General features: G+C 33.2%; 1 protein-coding gene across 4 annotated transcripts in view; it reads right to left on the reverse strand.

The window, feature by feature from the left end:
- The window catches only part of SKIC3 (SKI3 subunit of superkiller complex), a 130,085-nt gene that overhangs the window by 84,681 nt on the left and 21,547 nt on the right, over positions 1-23,857 (reverse strand). For all 4 annotated transcript variants that reach the window (XM_058276327.2, XM_058276330.2, XM_071209053.1 and 1 more), the window contains 14 exons: positions 23,136-23,227; positions 22,655-22,730; positions 21,970-22,110; positions 19,589-19,687; positions 18,991-19,099; positions 9,572-9,712; positions 6,490-6,591; positions 5,533-5,672; positions 4,057-4,143; positions 3,865-3,968; positions 2,834-2,960; positions 2,002-2,181; positions 1,523-1,647; positions 336-589 (listed from right to left, as the gene is read on the reverse strand). In XM_058276327.2, coding sequence (XP_058132310.1) covers positions 336-589; positions 1,523-1,647; positions 2,002-2,181; positions 2,834-2,960; positions 3,865-3,968; positions 4,057-4,143; positions 5,533-5,672; positions 6,490-6,591; positions 9,572-9,712; positions 18,991-19,099; positions 19,589-19,687; positions 21,970-22,110; positions 22,655-22,730; positions 23,136-23,227 — 1,777 coding nt within the window. The remainder of the gene's footprint in view (positions 1-335; positions 590-1,522; positions 1,648-2,001; positions 2,182-2,833; positions 2,961-3,864; positions 3,969-4,056; positions 4,144-5,532; positions 5,673-6,489; positions 6,592-9,571; positions 9,713-18,990; positions 19,100-19,588; positions 19,688-21,969; positions 22,111-22,654; positions 22,731-23,135; positions 23,228-23,857) is intronic.

The following is a 23,857-nucleotide window of genomic DNA, read 5'->3' on the forward strand; positions in this document are numbered from 1 at the left end:
ATTTTTAGATTCCATAATGATAATACTATTTGTCCAAAAGTTAAATCTTGTTGTATTACTTCTTATTAACTGTTATGAAATGAGATGTGATCTTTTTATATTTGAATCTATATAACAACCTATACTATAATAGGTTTTTACTGAACATTTTGCTGTTGATTAAAGAAGTCCTCCTCAAAATACTCAATACATTTAAGAAATTTACTCCAGGATTTTATAATTCAGTATCACAAGTCAAAGAAGAAATTACCATGCAGAGAAACAGACAACTGGGGGGAGGGGGAGGTTGGGGAAATAAATAAAATAAATCTTTGAAAAAAAAAAAAAGAAATTACCTTTCAAAGCAGGCACATAATCTTCTTTCTTTTTAATGATCAGCTGGTATTGAACTATAGCCTCCTTATATTTGCCTAAGATTTGCTGTATTGCTGCAACCTTAAACACACTGTATGTGGATTCTGGGTTTAGCTCACTGGCTTTCGTGAAGGATTTTAAAGCTGTTGTATAGCCACCTCTGCTTAAGTATGCCTCTCCTAGTGATTCCCAACAATTGAAGTCCTTTGGATCTGCCCTTAATGCTGCCTGTAAACTAAAAAATTTCAAAAAATAGTAAGAGAACTAATAGTAACAGAACTACTTTCACATCTGAAAGGAAAAAAATAAAGAAGATAATATAAATAAACTACACATATACATGGCTCCTTCAATTTATACAAGTGTTTTTAGAAGCAGATATAGATGTTTCCCTTTATGATTTGCATTTTTTAATACTAAGAAATTTTATTAAAATTTCAGAATGAATAATATCAAGGTGTTTTAAGGGAATATGCTGACCACAATATCTTTTCCTTGATTATCTAACATAACTCCAATTTTCTACCATACCAGGGTAGGTAGACATCTTAGACTACCTCACCATAATCTATAAACCTCCATTACCATAACTAATAGGGCTATACTATCATACATGAAAAACAAGAATAAAAGGCATATTTTAAATTTCTAATCAAATGCTATTTCCATGAAAAAAATCAAAATGCTTGCATTTTAGAAATTAACATAAATCAGAAACTTTTTCTTGATTCAAATATATTTTATTTACCCTGAAGTACATTTCAAACCAAATGACTAAAATTGATCATATATGAATTGCTCAATGCCTTGCAAGCCGGCAAACATCTCCCTAGATCAAAAATAATGCATGTCAGTGAGAGAACAACAAAGATATGAACCTTAGCTTTTTGTAATTGCTTAAATTTCTACAGAGAATCTATTACATGTATATTAAGAATATGCTTCACTAGATTGACTATAACAAGAGGGCATTACTTAATCCATTTTTCTAACTCCAGTACCTTGGGATAGATAATAAGCACCAATTAACCATAAATAAATTTCACTATCTCTTCCCTCAAAATTCAACCTTGTATGAGACAACTTTTAAACTGTATGTTGGATATAACACAGATTTTAATTTAAGGAACCATTAGGCTAACAGTTTAAATATAATAAGGTGCCTTACTCAGCAACTGCTTGAGAATGTTGACCAGCTTTCAAATAGTAGAGACCTCGCCTAAGCCAGGCCCACTTTGCTGTTCCAGCACTTGCCTTCTGAGTTACTGCTGTTAGGATAGCTAAGGCAGTTTCCTGATAAGAAGAAAAGACTAATATAAGAAATAATGAATATTGTAAAAATACAGATATATGTAAAGTACACATATATATATATATTTTTATTTTACCACTTCTGGGTTTTTTATACATACAATGGTCTACACAAAACTATAGTTTCAACAATGTGATAAGTAATTTAATACCTGCTAATGAAAAGAAAATGGAGAAAATGGTAAAAATGGTTTTTTAAAAATGTATATATATATATTTCTATTGCATCTATAAATAAAATTTTTTAAAAATGGTAACTTTCAAGTAGCTACATACAAAAAAATTTATATTTATATACTCAGGTTTTTAAAAAGGTATTTAAGTTATTACATATACCATTTCTTCAAGCTCCACACTTAGGTCCACTGCTGCAGCTCCAGATTCAACATCAGTGTCATCTAATTCAAAAGCTTTCCTATAACATCCACGGGCTCTGTTTTTATCTCCCACTACATCTCTGTAGTAATGACCTAAATAGCAGAAAACTTTGCCCATGTATGTATCCAATCTTGCAGCCTTTGAAATAAATATTGATAATATAAGAATATTAAAGTTTATTTGAATGAATCTCTTTTAAAACATAAAGGATAATTACACAGATTAATGAAAAAAAGGACAAATTTTATTAAATATACAAAAATATGCCAAAATATCATTAAATATAAGATTTAAAACAGACATAAAAGGTGGCACCCGTTTCTTATGGGAAGCAAGAGCAAGTGTAAATGTATTGTTTCTTTGTTAAAAGAAATATGAAATTTAAGCTATTAGTACATTAATCTGCTTTTATAAGTCAAGAAAATGTAAGACTTTCAGATATTAAGAACGAAAAAAAACACACACAAAAAAACAAGAGGTTAAGCATCTAAAAATATATAAGGCTCATACACCCATAAAATTATAGTAGAAATTACCTAAAACCAATATTTTGCTTTTTTCCCAGGGATAAATATGTCTAGTTTTCTATAATGTATATTTCTTAAAGAGTAACTTTCATATTTTTATTTTTCCTCCTTGAAAATCATATAATATTCTTATAACCTTATGTATAAGAGATAAAACAAAAAATAGTTCAGTAAATCGTACTTTTGTATACCTAATTTCTATGATTATTATTTATGATTTTATAATCTAAATGATAAGAAGTGAATACTGGCACTTATTTTACCTTTAGAAAGTGGGTAAGAGCCTTTGTTTTATCTTTTCTTGTTTCTTCACCCATGGACCAATATGTTAACCCAAGCTGGTAATGATATTCAGCAACTTCAGCATCTTTCTCAAGAGCCCTCTGAAAACTAAGTCACCGAAAAAGAATAAAAAGGAATATTAAAATGTATACATAGAATATGGATGAGAGTGGACTTACTGATATTCTGTTCATGAACTATTGTGATTAGTAATCAAAGAAAATGTGGCATTGGTGTGGAGAAAGTGGCAAAGGTGGCTGCTGGGTGTGGGGAATGGGAGGAAGAGATGAGATGTAGAGGCATTTTCGGGACTTGGAGTTGTCCTGGGTGATGCTACAGGGACAGTTACCCGACATTGTATGTCCTCCCATGGCCCACTGGATGGAACGCGGGAGAGTGTGGGCTATGATGTGGACCATTGACCATGAGGTGCAGCGGTGCTCTGAGATGTATTCACCAAATCCAATGAATGTCTCATGATGACGGAGGAGATTGTTGCTATGGGGGGAGGAGTGGGGTGAAGGGGGTGGGGGGGTATAAGGGGACCTAAAATTTTTTAATGTAATATTAAAAAAATAAAGACAAAAAAAAATAAAAAATAAAAAATAAAATGTATATAATATATCATTGAAGACTCCTAGTTGGAATACTCAAAGATTGAGTAATTCAAGGATGCCAAATGAGAAACAAGTCATCTACTTTAAGATTTAGATTATAATGAGAAAGAAATTATTTCTTTGAAGAGCCTCCCACTAGCCTTTTAGCACATACCAAGTATTATAATGTTTACTGAACATTATGATCAGCTAATCAGATTTCAAACCCATCTTGGAATTATTTTAATACTCGTGGTACATGGTAAATACATTTCTGAAAAATACTAAAACATAAAGCTTATGAAGATCAAATTTATACAGAACTGGATATTCATCAAGCCTAGTCATTTTGAATTTTTGAGAAATATAACAAACTAAGATGTGACTGGATCTAAGACCAATCTACATATCCTTACCATTTTTCTGCTTGCAGATAGTCTTTTCTCGTAAAATGAATCAAAGCCTTGAGGGCATGAGCTTCAGCTAGGTCAGGGTAAGAAGAGAGAAGGTCTTCCATAATCTATAAAGTAGATATCTGTGAATTCCATATCCATATAAAAATTACAATTAACTTTTAAAAAATGATCAGTTTGCATAAAAGAGCCAACCTTTGTAGCTTCATCTAATAAGCCTTTGTTCAAATAGGCCAAACTTTTGAGAACCAAAAGTCCTGGGATATTACTTGCATCAGAAACCTAGAAAATAATTGTAAAGAATTGCTATAAATCTCCTTCATCACATTGCAGTAATGTTTGCTTTAATTAAATAAAGTACATAGTAGAGCAGGGTCCTAATGGGATAAAGACATATACGTTCTTATTTCTATCACTTTAATTCTTTTATATCTTTTTGTCAGGGAAAATTTCAAATACATGCAAAACTAGAGAGAAAAGTATAATAAACCTACATATATCCACCATTCAGCTTCAAAATTATGAACTCAAAGCCAATCTTTTTTCATCTATAACTCCATCCATTGCACCACACCCCTGTTCACATTATATTGAAACAAAGTTTCTAGTTGGCTCCTTAACGTCTTCCAAAGATTTGTTTTATTGATTTTTTTTTAAGTCATGAGTTTAAATACATTGGATGTGTTTCAATCCACTGCAGTTACTGGTGCTCAAAGTGTACCCAGTGACACTTCACACTAGCTCCTGAGCTCTTTTGACATAATCCTATTAGCCTTTTTTTTTTTTTAGTTTCCTTGCTTTCTAGCATGACAACATCTGCTAGACTATCTTGTGCACTTTCTATCTTACACCTGGACTCTACCAGTTCTCCAAGGAATTTTTCATTGTGTTTCTCGTGATAAAAGTATTGGAACGACTTCTACAAAGCATTCATACAAAACACATCAAGTGGTGGGAAGACAAGTAGAAAATAAGATACAGGCTCTTGAAGGATACTGACAAATGATCTAATTTTAAAGAAAAGTTACTAAATACAAAGCCCTTTGAAATATACAAAATGGTGATTCCTTTTTTAAAAATTCAAAATCCTGCAATTTACTGAGTGATGTAATTTTCATTTTAGACAAAAAGTCTATTCCTGCCAAAAATCTTGAAAGGCATCATGCTGTTATAATTCATACTTTATTACTTGTTTTTTCTCTAGGGAATTTTGAACTTCTTGAACCAAAAATAATCCGTTTCCTTCTTAAACAGCAATCTTTCTCTAAGTGTTTTAAGTTGAATGAAACATTCTCTACCAAGAAGCAACCAGTGTCTCAATTATTCTTAATCTCTGAAATATTTTCTGGAGGAAAAAGCTGAGAATCCCAAATTAATAATAATTAAGTAGTAACAACCTGAAAGGACAAAAGAAGAAAGGAGAATAAAGGGAGAACTAAAGAAAGAGATTATGTCGTATGAAAAGCCCTTTAAGTACTTATCCAAACAGCACACAAATAACTTCAGGAGTTCCAAAGTGTATGAATGACTTATGAAAAGCTCAGATTTGGTCAATTCATACCTCAGACATAAAATTTGTATAAGTAAATATTTGTGATAGGGAGAGAGTATTTGATGCCTGGTTGACTGGAAACCAAATGAAGTTAGGCAAAATCTCAGTGACAAGACTACCTGATCAAGAGTACAAATTGCTTCTTCTGAAGACTGATAATCTGAGAGTTTAATCAAAGCCTCTGCTTTCAAATGAAGACAAAGATTCTTCTGATGAAGACTGCCACCCGATGCACCAAGATTATCAATGTTCTTCAGGGCTGACAAAATGAAGGACATCTGAATGAAGACAATCAAATCACTTCACCTTTTTTCTTTTAAGGATCACATATAATAAACTGCAGATGCAAAAAGCATAAACTACCAAAACAATATACTTGAATAATAATTCAAAGCTAAATATGAATTCTTCCTGAACTCTTTATGGAAACACCTGAAATTCAAACAGAACTCTATCTTCACATAAAATATAACAAAAGTTAACATCCTGAAACACAGCAATGGTTACATTTGCTACATAATAAATGTTAGCCATCAGCCAAAGTATCTGTTACCAGCATGGTTGATTAAGGATACTGAAAGGTGAAAGAAGCTGAATTAGAATGGACAAGGGTGAACCATTTCTCAATTACAACAGGTAACAAGCTAGGTTAGGAGCAGCAAATCACTTTTTGTGATTCTTTATCCCTACACCTCATCCTGTGATGTACAAATAGGCTCCAAGATGCCTAATATTTCCCTATCAGAGAAATTAAGAACTCATAAGTGTTCACTAGACACACCAGAAACTTCCATTTTCCAAAGACAGAGCACTTCTACCTAGAACTAAAATGAATAAATGATTATGTCAAAATTCTAAGTGCAGGAACCTGTGATAAATACTCATTGTCAGTTTAAAAATGACATGCGTGTAGACTTGGTATATTTTAAACTCCTTGATGGGATTTAAAGTAGTAAGAAATTTAAAGTACAAAATACAGCATCTGGGTTTTTTAAACCACTATCTTTTCCCCTTAAGATTAAAAAAAAACAGGGTTGGCAACCCTTATGTGCAAACCCAAAAGATGTCAAAAATACCTTGATTGCATGATAAAACAGCTTCCTTAGGTCTATGCATTTTGATTTGGGCTTCTGCCAGATGATACCATCCAGTTATGCAAAGAGGGCTTTCCTTTAACCCTAAAACGATAAAAGCAATCACAAATCCAAAGTTTCTGTGAATACTTAAATAAATGGTATCACCATCTACTGCCTAAATCAGACTCCTCCCATCTTCCCATCTCTGAATCTATATTGGTCACAGTCATAAAGGCCCCATTCCACAATCCATTTCTCTCCATACACTTTTCTCTCCATACACTTTTTTCTATCTCTACCACTACCAGTTCACATCAGACCTTCATCATCTTTATCCCAGGTCACTACAAATGCTTGCTGTCCACTCCTATTAATTCTCTACACTGCAACCATAATATATCTAAAAATATCAGATTATGAAATCTGTTTGTTTAACACCTTCACCTGGTTCCCCACTCCCCTTAGGATAATAAGATGCAAACTCCTTTACAAAGCTTGCAGGCTTTTGTCCAGCCTCACTTCTTGTCCCTTCCTGTCCCCTTATTTTGTTCTCAAATTTTGCTGAACTCCCTACAGTTGCCTGAACATCGACCTTCCTCTTATCTTAGACTACTTTGCAGGTTCTTCCCTGAGCTTGGAATGGTCCTGCCACCCACTCCATCCTCCTCGCTGGCTGTATTTGTCATTCAGCTCTCAAATGCAACATAGGTTGATCCAGAAACATTTACACCTGACAAAACTAAGTTAAAGCCTTCTAAGACTCCCATAACATTATGGGTTTTCCCTATTTAACACTTATCATTCATATTATATTTGCCTGTTAGTCAATTAATTCTGCCCTGGTGGTGCAGAAAAACTACGGAGAATCAACAATTGATGTGGGTTTTGAAAGATACATAAGAGACATACAATAATAATGAAAGGGAAACAAATATGGGTATTTTATATTTTTAAAAATAGACATATTTGACTTGTAATGCTTCTCTCTGCATCAAGAGAAATACAGGAATACACTTCAAATACAATGAAAACATAAAAGTATTCAAATAATGAAAGGGCATTATTGTTAATATTTATTTCAAAATAATATATTTTAAATACTAAAACTGCATAGATTATGTAATGTTCTTTTTGTCTTTTATAGTTCCCAAACCTCATGTAGAAATATCTTTAAAGGAAAACACTTCTAAGTGTTACATTACTAAATTTAACTCATCAAAATTTGTCTGCATTCTTTCTCTGTTATTTTTTTGGTTTGTTTTAACCTTCTCTCAATTCATACAGCTAAAATAAATGGAGTGAAACAGTTAAAGAGAGGAAAATCTGGTGTTTTCAGCAGGATATCATACTCTAACCTACACTGAGTTAGGATTCATGAATTTTGAAAGACAGTTCCTGGAAAATTTCTCTTTGGACACAGTGTAATTGTATGTTATTAAGAAAAATAGTGATGTTCTGAGGACAGCAAAGATGAAGACAAAGCAAACATATGCTGAGTCCTACATTGACTGTTAGGCCAGATAAAGGATTATAAAACAAACAAAAAACTACTTTGCCTTTAGCTTCTATGGTAAAGTACTATAGTTAGGAATCAATACTAATATAACAAGTACAAACTGCTTCTATCTGAAATAAATAGCCTTGTGAGGGAACAATAATAGTCAGTGTAGCAGCAATAACAGCATTTTTTCATCACTTAATGAGAATTTTAAGGCTCATGGGCAGAAAAACCTATGTAGTAAAGAAGTAAAATATTAGATATTTTACTATGCCCTAAATGCTATGAGGTATCTTTGTTCCAATTATCTAGCCTACTGAATCATAAACTTTGAAAAACATGCTAGTATAACTGGCGAATTAACAAAGATACATTTACCTTTGGAAAAAGTAAAAGGGAAATAGGTATCACCCAGAATTCCTTTCAAGGTATTATCAGTTACCACACCTTAAATATGGTGGTTTTCAAAAGATTTTAAAAGTTTTCAAGGATTTCAGAAATACGTTTTTAGTACATTACACATACTATTTTCCCCAAACAATAACAATCTTTGCAAGTCTCACAATGGATGCAAATAAAAAGGATTCTATTTTACTTTTTAAGTGTATTTATAAAACTGATACAGATAGAAGTCAACTAGAAGAATTTTAGAAAGCTTCTAAAGTAATGAAGACCAAATGATAATTTCAATTTCATGTGTACCTGGAAAGAATTATTGCTCAAGGTAAACTCAATTTGAAAATCATGAAAACAGGTATATATAATAAAACTATTATAAATCAATAATGTAATTTTTAAAATCATTCTGTACCAGTAGTTCCCAATTGTGGTCCATTAGCTAGAGTTTCTCATTGGAAAGATGTTTCAAGAAAGAAAAAATTCTCCAATCATTCCCCTGGTGATTCTGAGTCAACAGATCTGGGATTTTGTTCCAGATTATTCTTACTTGTAGTTAGGTTTGTAAACCACTATTTTAAACAACTATTTTTATATCAAACTTCTAAACTGTAAATATAAATAAACTACCCATTATTATTACTATATAAGACATCATAATCATATACAAGTAACTCCCTATCAAAATGAAAGAATTATAATAAGAACTGCAATGCATGTACTTTATCCCTCTGCTCTAAGACATATTCTTAACCATATATTTAATTTCTGTATGTCATATCATAGTAGCATTGCTAATATCTTCAAAATTGCTGTCTAGCTACTATAATAATAATAAAGCTAAAGTTAAATGAGTATTTGGTACCAGGTACTATAAATGTATTATTTCATTCAATCCTAGCAAAACAGCTTATAAGAAACAGATTATATTGTTACATAGTATTTGAGGATTATATCATACCTATTTTACAAATGCAAACACTGAGAAGCAGAGTTTAACTATCCCAAAGTCAAGAAATTTGTGAGTGGTAGAGGTGAAATTCAAAACTAAGCAGACTCCAGAGTATGTAAGTACATTTTTCTCTTCCATCTTAGTTCTGCATTCCTCAAAGAAAGGTGCAAAGATAAATGCTTACTGAGTGAATAACAATTACACTTCACATTACATGTCATACACTGTACACTTACCTTCTGCTAGATTCCTAACAGCATCTTCAAACTTTTTGTCTTGCAATGCTTTAATGCCTAAGCCAATGAGACCTGGACCACTTTTTGAATCCATTTCCAATAGTCTGCAACAATACTGCTGTGCCTCATCAGTAAGACTTCCTGGAATTGAATGAAAAAGATATTATCATACATATACAAAGGTTCTAAGTGCCAAAACCTATACCTTTAAATCTCCAAGGCTGTCTTATACATCTCCCACCTGTATTCCTGATTCTAGGAATTCAAAACTTACACAAGCAAATGTAGCAAAGCATTGGAATTTGATAAAACTTTTTGCTCCTTCATCTTCTTAAATATTAGAAATAGAAACCGCTTTACCTCACAGACTCAGAACCTAAAGGCATACTCAAGGGTTAAAACAAGAAGTCTCCTGCTACTTGCCACTAGGCTAAGACACAAAGTCCACTGCTTACTAGTTCTCTCTTCCTTCCCTACTCAGCATTTACACTTTTGGTTGTTAAAATGATGAAATCCTGTTAAAAGAGGATCTTTACCAAATTCTCACCCAGGGCAAGCATGTACTGCTATAGACATGACTGCCAAAATGCCAGATCCAGTGGACTCTTCCCACATCCTAGGATCAATAGACAGCCTACTCATGGAGACAATGTACAAAGACTTGACACATTATTCTTAAGTTTATAAGTTCAGCAGCACATTTCTATATTCTTTTTTTTTTTTTAAAGATTTATTTATTTATTTAATTTCCCCCCCCTCCCCTGGTTGTTTGTTCTTGGTGTCTATTTGCTGCGTCTTGTTTCTTTGTCCACTTCTGTTGTCGTCAGCGGCACGGGAAGTGTGGGCGGCGCCATTCCTGGGCAGGCTGCACTTTCTTTTCACGCTGGGCGGCTTTCCTCACGGGCGCACTCCTTGCGCATGGGGCTCCCCCACGGGGGGGACACCCTCGCGTGGCACGGCACTCCTTGCGCGCATCAGCACTGCGCATGGCCAGCTCCACACGGGTCAAGGAGGCCCAGGGTTTGAACCGCGGACCTCCCATATGGTAGACGGACGCCCTAACCACTGGGCCAAAGTCCGTTTCCCTCTATATTCTTATAAAACTGTTTTCCACATAATCACTCAATGCCTTCATTTATTTTCAAATTTATTTTCAGTTATGTTATTTAATTTAGAATACATTGTATATTTTATTATATTTACATTTTCTCTAGACTCAATCAATCTTAGGATGTCCATTTCCAGAAAAGCTTAAAAACAAATGAAGAATGTTCATTTTTTTCTCTCTTTATTTTTTTTAAATGTTACATTAAAAAATATATGAGGTCCCCATACACCCCACACCCCCCTCACCCCACTCCCCGTCATCAACAGTTCATACAAAGTGTGAACAGTGATCACTACTTTAATGAATTATTTAATTGCATTGAAAAATTCTTTAAAAAGTAATTAAGACAGACTACAACTTGAAGCAATAAACATGGGGAACATATAAAAACAATTTAACTTAAAAAAAACAACCAATGCTTTAATATCTACATAAAACATATACCCACAAATCAAATGTGGAACCACTATTTTAGTCATGCATGTCAAAGATAAATTCTTTGCATAATGTCAAATTTTTCAAATCTGGATAAACACCAATATATAATCTATAAGTAATATTTTATAACAAATTTAGAAGTCAAAATGAGCATAAAAAATTAAAGAATTCAGGAAACGGACTTTGGCCCAGTGGTTAGGGCGTCCGTCTACCATATGGGAGGTCCGCGGTTCAAACCCCGGGCCTCCTTGACCCGTGTGGAGCTGGCCATGCGCAGTGCTGATGTGCGCAAGGAGTGCCGTGCCACGCAAGGGTGTCCCCCGCGTGGGGGAGCCCCACGCGCAAGGAGTGCGCCCGTGAGGAAAGCCGCCCAGCGTGAAAAGAAAGAGCAGCCTGCCCAGGAATGGCACCGCCCACACTTCCCGTGCCGCTGACGACAACAGAAGTGGACAAAGAAACAAGACGCAGCAAATAGACACCAAGAACAGACAACCAGGGGAGGGGGGGAATTAAATAAATAAATAAATCTTTAAAAAAAAAAAAAATTAAAGAATTCAATAATGACTAAAGATTTAAAACATCAATACTGCCTGGGAAAATATGAAAAATTGGATGAAATACTATTTTGATTAGTAAACCATTAAAAGGACACAATCCTGCTACTACTATGCCTCCAGATATCAATTTCCTTCAGTCAATATATTCTCATTACTGTTTCCATAACTATGAATCCAAGAATAGACATACCTAGCTCCACATACCCGACACTCTCCCAAGCAATCCATTGTTTTGTTTTGTTGTTTGTTTTTTCCTTTCTATGGAATGGTATTATTGGAACTAGACATTGTCTAAAATAGGCATCAGAATCACATGGAGGACTTGGTAAAACACAGAATATTAGACCCCACTCCCAAAGCTTCTGATTCAGCAGGTCTGGTATGAGACCTGAAAATCTGTATTTCTAACAAGTTCTTAGGTGATGCTGATGTTACTGGTCCAGAGATCATACTTTAAGAACCATAGGTCTACAGTATTTGCCAATACTATATACCACCCTTATAATTAATCTTACAGATACCCTGCCTTTGTTACCTTTGTAGCTAAATGAGTAGGAACTAGCATTTTATTTTAACATTGTATATTCAGTAAAAAAACTATTGTAATGATCCTTTAAAAATATCATCATGAATTGAAATTCAAAAAGGCTTAGTCTGTTAGCAGGATATGGCTGAGAATGACTATGGAAGATTAAAAATCTTCATCATCCTTAAAAAAATGGCTATTAAAAATTTACCTTTTATTTCTACCCATTTCAATCAAGTCTCTTATTCCATATAAACATAATTCATGACAGGCATCTTTGGCTAAATAAACTGTCCTTATTACAGAGAACAAACCTGAGATGAAAAGAAGAAAATCCAATCGTGCATCTACCCACTGACTGCACAAATTTAAGTATATAAAAACCACACACAGGAAAGCAAAGTACGGGTAGGGTGAAAAGTTTCCAAAAGGTTGAGATGAACACCAACAACTTTTAAAACAAAGTAAACTTTTCTAACACCTTCCCTTTGCTAATATCTGGGAACACAATTACAGAAATAAAATGAAACTTTGGGAGAATATATTCATGTTTAGCCCTGGATAACAACATATTCTCTACATATGACTAAATGGCACAGGTAAATATTCTCTAGTGTTCCCAAAAACTATTGACAGTATTAACAATAATATTGCTTCTGTATTAAAAAAGAAAGAGACAAGGAATGCTCCAGTTTCAACCCCTAATCGTCTTGTCCATACTTCTTTTTTTTTAGAAGGTACCCAGCTATCCCAGGACCTCATACATGTGAAGCATGCACTCATCCACTGAAATATGCCCACTCCTCCATACTTATTCTTGTTGAGAATACTAGCTAAATAAATACCTTGGTGTAGGATGGAAACAAAGAAAACAGACTTCATTGCTTGTGAATAAAAAATCTTTTATTTAACTTATCTGTTCTTTTATTATTTAAAAGATTATAGATTCCAGATTTAATGACTTTAAAACAGTTTGACAACATTATTTTTATTTGTCAGAAAGGCAAGTTAGACTTGGGGATGATGAATGCTAAAACTCCAATGGTAAAGGATGTTTTGAAAAGGTCCAGGGAAGATGCTAAGTAATATCTATGGAATTCTGTTTCTTAAAGTTCACAAATAAAAGGGATTTTTAAAAAATAACTAATTCATTTCCAACATTGCAAAGAAACTTATAAATAGTGTAGAATTTTTCTTTTCAATAAATCTAATGGGGGGGGGATAGCCTATACAATTTGATGGCACTCATTTCTTTTTCACCTTCTGATATTTTTAAAACACAAAATCTTGATGCTTTTTTCTGTTTCAAATTGAAGAACCAAGCTTTCTTATCCTCCCTCATTCCCACAATAATATAAAATAAAATAAATCAAAAAGTCCATTTAGCATGAAATAACATTTCATTAGTTGACAACTGCGAAAGTTATTCAATACTTGTTATATGAAGCTGTACTCTTGAGTCATTGTGAAAATGAATCTTCAAGTCTCAACATGCAAAGCAGAACAAAGAAGAATGAAATATATTTGTCCCCAGTAGAAGAGAATCCAGTGATTAATACTTTGAAGTAGCAAAGTCTGTGGATACTAAAGTACCGAGAAGGGAAGGTCAGCCTTTAGAAACACTAAAAATTTTCAGACGTTCTTTTTCTTTTCTAAAATAATAATTTTTAATATTTATGTATGAAACAGATGTTCTTAATACACAGAAAGAGGAGCATGGAAAATAAAAAATAAAAAAAAATTATTCAGCATAGCTTCCCACTGTCCTGCATTAACTTTTAAACGTCCACTCTCAGAGGTACTTCCACTGTACCTCAGCCTAAACTGATCCATTCCACAAATAACTGCAACTAACTATTCAGAAGAGGACAAACTTTTCCTAGATCGCATGTATGTGTAACTAACTGCCTGCCCACTCTCCTTTGCCATCATACAGATTTCCTTTTCTTTCAATGCTGCAAAACACCCACCCCTAAACCTTCTTTGAGAATGATTTTTTCACTTAAACTAACATACTCTCTAATCAACTGGCATAACCCCTTAGCTATTTCTTTATTACAGCACTTAGTTAACTACTGTTTCATATGTAAAACTCTGTAGTCACTATTTCTTAATCCTATCTCTTCTATTATTTTGGACCATGTTACTGAACAAATCCACATTACAACCACATATATGAATACTGAGAAAGCAAAAGAAATTTCAAGGTATCCTCCTGCGCTGTTTGCAATGCAAGCAAGCCAAGAATGAGAGATTGATACAGGTCATTAAGGACTGAACAAGAATAGAGAGAAAAAAGTCAACACTAGTCATAAATCTCTAAACAGCAACTGCAGTAGCACAAAAAGCATTGGAGGGAAGAGCATCAGAAGCCATACACTAAGAAAATCAGTCCACTTATCTTTGGAGTACAGTTAAAATATGAAGAAACTGGGCATTTTGGGAACTTATATCTATCAGAGAAAAAAAAAAATCCAAAGCACAAAAATTCATAAACATGGCTCTTGTGTTCCAAATCATTGAGCATGGGACCAAGATTACTTTTGCTGGTCTTACCTCTCAAGTGCCCTTCATTCTGTTTACCCATAACTGCGATCTAATTTCTGATTCAATCACTTTGATTTAAAAAATAGTCTTCAGGGATGTTTTCAACATACAAAACTCTATATGATATACCACATTAATAGAACAAAGGGAAGAAAAACAATGATCTCAATTGACAAAGAAAAATTATTTCACAAAAATCCAATACCCTTTCATAAAAAAAAAAACTCAGAAAACTAACAATAGAAGGAAATTTCCTCAACATAATAAAAGGTATTCATGAAGAACTCACAACTAACATCATACCCAATGATGAAAAGCTGAAAGCTTTCCCCCTAAGATCAGGAATAAGACAAGGATGCCTGCTGTCACTACCGCTATTCAACACTGCATAGGAAGTTCAATGAAATAAAAGAAATACAAGCAAGAAAAAGAAATACAAGAAATCTAGATTGGAAAGGAAGAATGTGAAACTATCTCTATTAGTGAATGACATGAAAATCCCAAAGAAAGCACACACAAAAAAACTACTAGAGCTAGTAAACAAATTCAGTAAAATTTCAAGGTACAAGATTAACACACAAAAACCAGTTGTGTGTTTACACCAGCAATGAAATATCTGAAAAGGAAATTAAGAAAATTCCATTTACAATTGCATCAAAAAGAATAAAACACCTAGGAATAAATTTAACCAAAGAGACGAAAGACTTCTACACTGAAAACTACATATAAAGCATAGCTGAAAGAAATTAAAGACTTAAATAAATGGAAAGAATACATGTTCCTGAATTGGAAGACTTAATATTGTTAAGATAGCAATACTACCCAAAGTGATTTGAGATTCAGCGCAACTTTTATCAAAGTTCCAGCAGCCTTTTTTGCAGAAATGGAAAGTCCAATCCTCAAATTAATATGGATTGCAAGGGCCCCCAAATAGCCAAAACAATATTGAAAAGGAAAACAAATTTGGAGGGTTCACACTTCCCTATTTCAAAATTCACTACAAAGCTACAGTAATCAAAACAAGTGTGATACTGGCATAAGGAGAGACATACAGACCAATGGAATAGAACTAAAAGTCCAGAAATTAACTCTCATATTTACAATGAAATAATTTTCAACAAGAGTGCCAAGACTATTTTCTGAGAAAAAAAATAGTGTCTTCAACAAATGGGACTGGGACAGTTGGATATCCACATGCAAAAACATGAAACTGTCATATCACACAATATACTAAAATCAACTCCAAGTGGATCAGCAACCTAAAGGTAAAACTAAAACCATAAAATTCTTGGAACAAAACATAGGAGATTTGGCAATGGATTCTTAGATATGACTTCAAAAGCACAAGCATCAAAAAGAAAAAAAGACATTTGATTACTTCAAAATTAAAAACTTTCATGCGCTAAAGGACATTACTAAGAAAGTGAAAAGTCAACCTACAAAATAGGTGAAAATTTTTGCAGATCATATATCTGATAAGGGACCTGTACCCAAAATATATAACGAACTCTTACAACTTGACAACAAAAAGACAAACAACCCAAATAAGAAATGGGCAAAAGTGCTTGAATGGACATTTGTCCAAGGAAGACATGCAGTGGCCAAAAAGCAATGAACAGGTGCTTAACATCATTAGTCATTATGGAAATGCAAATCAAACCAAGATGAGGTATCATTTCACACCCACTAGGATGGCTGATACTAAAAAAAAGAAAAATTTTTTTTAAGGAAAATAAGTGTCAACAAGGATGTGGAGAACTGGAACCCTCTTACACTGCTGGTAGAAATGCAAAATGGTTCAGCCACTGTGGAAAATGGTTTGGTCATCCCTCAAAAAGTTAAGCATAGAATTATATGACCCAGCAATTCTGCTCATGGGTATATACCCCAAAGAACTGAATACAGGAATTCAAGCAAGTATACATACACATATGTTCATAGAACACTAAACATAACAGCCAAAAGGTGAAAATAGTCCAAACGTCCATCAACAAGTAAACAAATATATATGTAGTATATATATATCCATACAGTGGAATATTATTCAGCCATAAAAAGGAATGAAGTACTAACACATGCTACAGTGTAGCAGACCCTCAAAAACATTATGCTAAGTGAGAGAAACCAGACACAAAAGGTCACCTACTCTATGATTCCATTTATATGAAAAACCCAGAAAGGTAAATCTATAGGCAGATCACAGATTGGTGGTTATCAGTCTGGGGGCAGGGGAGAATGGAGGTGACTCCTTAATAGGTATGGGGTTTCCTTCTGAGGTGATGAAAATGTTTGTAGAGGTGGCAGTTGTACAACACTGGAATGTACTAAATGTCACTGAATTGTTCACATTAAAATGGTTGATTTTATGTGATGTGAATTTTAAAAAATATATAGTTTCAAGAAAGGTCTTGTAATTGTAAGATTAGGTACTCAAATCTCAATTTGTCAATGTGTGACCATAATAAACTCCTTTCTAAAATACCCTTGCCTTGCCATCTGTGTTACTCACCATTGAGGATTCTCCACCTTTCTCTCTGACCTCTCCACTTCTCTGTGCCCTACTTTCTCCCCTTCTCTTAAAGTCAGCCACCCTTGTCAAGTGTACAGTTCTCAGCCTTTTGCCTTTCAGTACTTCTCTGAAGTTACCCACTATACTTCTCTTTCACCTACATGCAAAGGATTTCCAAACCTAGTCTTAAGCTATTATTTTCAAACAGCTCACGGGCTTTTCCCTTTGAATGTGCATTAATACCTCATCTCAAAACTTAATTTTCATACAAACTGTCATTATAAAGTGCATCAACTTTTAAATTTAAAACTGTTTCTTCTTCCCTTTACCTCTATAAGAAATGCCCTCTTTTTTTTTTTTCTTCTTTTTTTTTTTTTGCATTCATCTGTAACTTTCAATCATGACTACCAAAACTCTAGTTAATTCACTCCTAGACTTACTTTGTCCATCCGGGACTGAAAGTAGCAGCAATTTTTTTTTTTTTTTTTTTGACTCAAGACACCAAGAAAATGAAAAAAGAATAAGTCAGACTTGTAAGGGAGAATTAAAGTGGAAGAGTTGACATGGTTAAGTACAATGGTCCCCACACCACCACCACCCCAAACAGTTATCTCTAGCAGTAGTCTTCAACCATTTTTCTATGTTGATTCATGTGATGGTTACTCATATGTAAGGCATTCCCACATGTATACTCACTTATTAATAAAGTGGGGGGAAAGTACATGAATTAGTGAAACTCTGCAATAATTTTAAATTGCTACAGCACTGGTGCCAGTACTGTTATTTCTATTTCAGTGATGACTTCTGTGACCTTTGTTCACCTCAGGTGAACAGAAGCATGGGCAGGAGTGATTCATATTCTTAAAAACAATGTAGTCATAAATTTTAAAAAAACAAATAACAACAAAAACACCAAAAAAACATTCAGCACAGACTCTGATGAACGACAGAGTCTGATGATTGAACAACCAAAATGGCTAACCTCCTGTAAACTGACCAAATGCGTTGGGCATAATAAATTACACTCAGCTACAGGTTTTGCCAACTGCCAACAAGCTGGCTATCACCACTTCTCTCTCCTCTCCCAAAGAAAGTATCTGATGAAGCAAGAGCATGAAGTACACACACAGGCACACTTGCTATCCTGAATCGGCCCTATTTCACTAAAAAGTAGATCATTCTCAAACTGCATTACTTTAGAAAAGTATAGTGCTCATAACGAAGTATTCATGCCACTATGACATTGTATCAATGAGGAGAATGCTAATCTTTCCCAAACCCTTTTAATGACATTTGTAGCTTATGTAATATAGTCCAATCTATTTAACCAAAATATATTTTAGTTTTTCCTTCCACTATAGCAAATAAACCTGTTTGCTCTTCTTAAAACATGCCTCGTGCGTACCTAGCTCCACATCTGTGTATACAACCTATAGAGTACATTTCACTCCCTCTTATTTTTCTCGTTTCCATGGAAAATTCACTACTCACTTCAATTACCACCTTCAAAAAGACCTTACTGATGAACAATTAATTCAGTAATTCATAATTCCTCTGTATCCCTGTACTTACCTATATTTATTAGCTTTTTCATGTCAACATGTAGATATTGTGCTTCCTTTTATGGTCAAAACACTAAAACAATGATAGACTCTAAAATGATTTTTGATTAACTGTCAGCAACATCACTAACACACTCACTTCTAGGACACGACAATAAAATAAAGAAATTACCTGACTCAATTAAATGCAAACAAAGCACTTCTAATGGATACTGTACAGTGGGATAGATGTTTATCATTCCTTCACAGGCCTTCTTCAATCTAGCAGTCTCATGAGGAAACTTTAAAATAAAAAAGTAGAATAAAGTAAATTTCAGTATTAGTAAAATCTACTTGTGAACAATTTTCAACACTGAAAAAAATATAAATCATGGTAGGGAAGTGGATGTGGCTCAAGCAATTGCACTCCCACCTATCACATGGGAGGTTCCAGTTTCAGTTCCCAGTGCCTCCTAAAGAAGAAAAGTAAGATAGCGAGCTGAAGTGATAGGCTGGAATGGTGAGCTGACACAATAAGAGACACAAGGAGGAAAACATAATGAGAGACACAACCAAGCAGGAAGAAGAGGTGGCTCAAGCAATTAGGTACCTCCCCCCCAAAATGGGAAGTCCCAGATTCAGTTCCCAGCGTCTCCTAAGAGGAAGACAAGCACATAAGGAACAGACACAGCAAGTGCAAACAACAAGGAGGTGGGGAGAAATAAAAATAAATCTTTAAAAAATAATAAAAAATAAAAGTCATGTTAGAGACTTTTGAAAAATCAGCTTACTCTGGTTAAATTCTGAATGAAATGTCTGTAAAGTATTTGGTGATCTTCACTAGGAATCTTATCTGATAAGCTGAGTGCATTCTCAAAAGCAGTAAAAAGCTGAAACAAACAAAAAAGTATCATCTGTAGCATACTTAAATAACAAATGTGATAAATTACTGAATGCATAAGACGCCCTTGTACAAACTATACAGTCAGCAAGCTGCAACTATATTGTATTATCTGGCCCTGACAACTTCAATGAGGAAAAATACATATTTAAGTTTGGAACACATTCTTACTCCAATTGGCCAGCAGACTTCACTGAATTAATAAGTAATAATATAAATTAGCAACATTAATTTAACAAAACATTCTTCCAAGTACCCTCCAAAGTAGTCAATAAGAAAAATTATAGTATTATGCCAGTGAAACTACTACCACTCTGATCATGTTTAAAATACCTCTTTTGAAATCATTAATAACATTGTATCATAATAATATCTTCAATGGTACCAATTCTCAAAGCTTCAAAACAATTTTTTATGAAGTTGAGTTATATACTTTTTTGTTTTGTTTTGTTTGAATTATATACATTTTTTTAGGAGGTACTAGGGATTGAACCCAGACCTCATACATGGGAAGCAGGCACTCAAACACTGAGCTACATCTGCTCCCCAATGAGAATTGGTTTTCTCATTTGTTTGTCTGTTTTGTTTTTAAGATGTACCAGGGATCGAACCTGGGACCTCATACATGGGAAGCAGGCACTCAACCATTTGAGCTACATCCACTCCCCAGTTATATATGTTTGATAAAAGAAAAACAGATATATGATTAAAATAAAATATATTGCTTCTCTCATACAATATTATTAACTGACTAAAGAAAATTCCAAAAGAGGCATTTCAATATATTTTGAGCAAGAACAGAAAGCAATACTATTAATAGAATATTTGAAAACATGGTAAAGGATACCTTTCATTTGATAACCTAAGCCCTGATATAGGAATTTTGTAACTTCATAATCAAAACTCATACCTAATAGAGTTCATTAATTCAAATCAAAAGTATGGTTTAAATTCTATATAAATAAGTAAAATTTTACTGCTCTTATAAAGTTGATCTTATAAAAAAGGAAGCCTAATTTAAAACAATCTAGTATAAAAATTTTTAAAATATTAATGAAATTGACCCAAACAGAAAATAGGTGTTACATGAGTAGAGCAGGTATTACAAAGCAGAATTATCATTAGCATTCAAGGTAAAAACAAACTCCACTAAATCCTGTTTTCCTAATTTTTTAAGAGTTAGAAATCAATTCTTTAAATTATAAGTATAATCAATTCTCTTTCACAGAGGAGAGTAGTATAAAAACAAAAAAAATAAATAAAAATGTATCTTATTTTGGTATGTATTTGATATTCTGGTAACCTACACCATTTCAAGTAAAACAATTAGGTAATATTATCAAAATATGATTTAAGAGAAGTTGGTAAGTTACCTAATTTTGCCATATATATCTCACTGCTCAATTTTTTCTACAACTGCATCTAAACACAGATAAACCACCATTTTCATACAAATAAATGAAAATCTTATTCTCACTTAACATACTGCCTGGCATATAACAGAGTAGGTTCATAAAAAATATTTTCTGAGTGAAGGAACAAATTAATGAGTAAAAAAATTAACAAAACAAAGATATGAACTTCCATCCCATATAGAGCCTATATAATTATTGAGGTTTAAAAATTCAATTGAATTTAACAAGAGTAATTGAGTGGCTATTTACTATAAGAAGAAATCATTTACTTTTAAAGTTACAGAAAAAATAATGATGGAGTTTTTTTCCAATTATGGTTCAAAACCAATGTTTTTTACAGTCTTTAAAATTCCTTTCAATTACTTCAAACTTTGCACACGAAAAAAGAATACTTCTAGGTATAAATACTCTAAATACTAAATATAAATACTCTATGTAAAATACTTGAGCTGACTTATTTAAACCTCACAGTCATTTAGTACTCAGTTTATAAGAATGAAGAAATATACATTTAAGGTATAACTTTTTTAAAGTGGTAGTTTTGTGAAAGCCAATTTTCATGCAGTTTCTTTTTTATATTGATTAAGTTCATTGTGGATTCTTAAGAACACAAGGGAGTGAAATTCTGACACCTGCATACCAATTTCACTCCATCCAGTCTCAGTGTGAGACTGTATGCCAATAATTCTGACTTTATCAGAAAGAATCTCTTTTTAATTTAAAACTGAACATACACAAAATGCTTAATCTGACATACAGTACTTTTCTATACTAATGATTTATGTTTCCATTTTGTAAATTCAATCAAATGATAGATTCTCATGAGAGAAGTTGTGAGGAATAAACGGGCCAATACCAATTGCTGGGTTTCATTATTCTGGTCCTCAGTACTCTCAGCCAGCAACTGAGTCAGTTTCCTCCACAGCTGATGAAGCTCTTGGTTATCTGCACCTTCTTCCTGCCGTGTCTTTATCAACTTGTGCCATGTACGAGCCACCTATCAAGAAGGATTTTCAAAATGGTTATTTTATCTTAAATACTAAAAATGCCAATAAAAAATATAAAATATAATGAAATTATTTTTTATCTGCTAATACATAAAAATAACAAAAGCTCAGAACTGCATCGTTGGTGAACTCCAGAAAAAATAAGATGGACAAATCCACAGTCCTTATATCAGATGGAAAGCTAAGATTACAGAGTAGATATAGGAATAGTGACTACATGCCTCAATCTCCATAATTTAGCGCATAAACTATGCAGACACCACAAATGTATCACTAAGTTCCACATGTGATGCTTTTACTTATTTGATTTATACCCTGCCCAGTTACAAAAAGGGTTGGAAGTTATGATACCTTAAATTTTAATTCTAATTTACAGTATTCAAAACACTGTCATTAGTATTATCTCTTTAAATCCTTTTAATATCAATCATACTACATAACTTTTACATTTTCCTTTAAGTTAAATAAAAGCTTTCTTCTAATAAAGGTTTTATTAAAAGAAGTCTTTAAAACCCCAGCAAATCATTAACCAACCTCTACGTGTTTCTTTTCTTGGTAATACAGATCCACAAGTTTCTTACAGACATCACACCACTTCTGTTTATCAACACTTAGAAGAAAAAAAGTATTTTCAATCTCATTAATACAAACAACCAAGACTTAAAACACTAAAATATCCCAATAACATTGTCGGGAACTATTTTAAAATTAGAACATATCCTCTTTTAAACTATAGTAAAAGTTTTTTAAAATGAGTTTTTCATAAAAAAGAAAAGGCTTTAAAAAAAATCTACATTATATTGACTGAAATCACATCAAAGATCCCAAATTTGTCAATCCTCTTACTCTTAGTGTTTTGATCATACTTCAAAATTAAGGGATTCTATGACAACAGTTTGAAAGAAAAATGCTTCCCAATTTCCAGAAAATAGAGTACTTGCACATAATTTTTAATTATCAGGTTTTTCTAATTCAAGCTTTTAAAGAAACTGGTTTTCCCCCATATATTCATTACCTCTCATAGAGATCCAGGAGCTTTTGGTAAATACCAGGTAAGTCATCCTTAGCATTTATGTGATTACATTTCTCATATAAGCTTGCTAGACCCTAAAAGAAAAAGTAATAATGATTATTCTTCCAAAAACATCTTATGTTCCCACAGTCATTTATTTTGCTAAACAAACATGATAATTTATAATGATTCCTTCTGATAAAAGATTATTGTAATTCACAGATGAAATGCTATGTCTGGGATCTGCCTCTACATACTTGGGGATAGAAGGAAGTAGGAGAAAGCATAGATGAAAAAATACTGGGCAACAGTGGATTTTTGTTGAAGCTGAGTGATGGAATAGAAGGTCTCATTATACCATCCTCCTTATTTTTGAAAATATATTTGAAGTGTTTCACAAAAAACAATTTGAATCACTATTACACAATATTAAACCTTATAATATTACCATCTAACACTACTTTTTATGATATGGTTAAACAAAAAAATACATTTAGCCTATGGAAAGTGTCTTTTTTTTTTTTTTGGCTTCAAAAAAAAGATTATATATCCTAAACTGATGAGTATATTATAAAAGCAGCCATCTTTCTAATCATGTTACCAGATACTACCTTCACTCACATTCACCTTCATGTGAACCTGAGACAAACAAGCTCATATTCTTCTCCAGAACCTGCTACTTATTAATCACAGTTTTGAAAATGTTCTTGAGATATGAAAGCAGT

The sequence above is a fragment of the Dasypus novemcinctus genome, chromosome 2, assembly GCF_030445035.2.
Source record: "Dasypus novemcinctus isolate mDasNov1 chromosome 2, mDasNov1.1.hap2, whole genome shotgun sequence".
Classification (NCBI taxonomy): domain Eukaryota; kingdom Metazoa; phylum Chordata; class Mammalia; order Cingulata; family Dasypodidae; genus Dasypus; species Dasypus novemcinctus.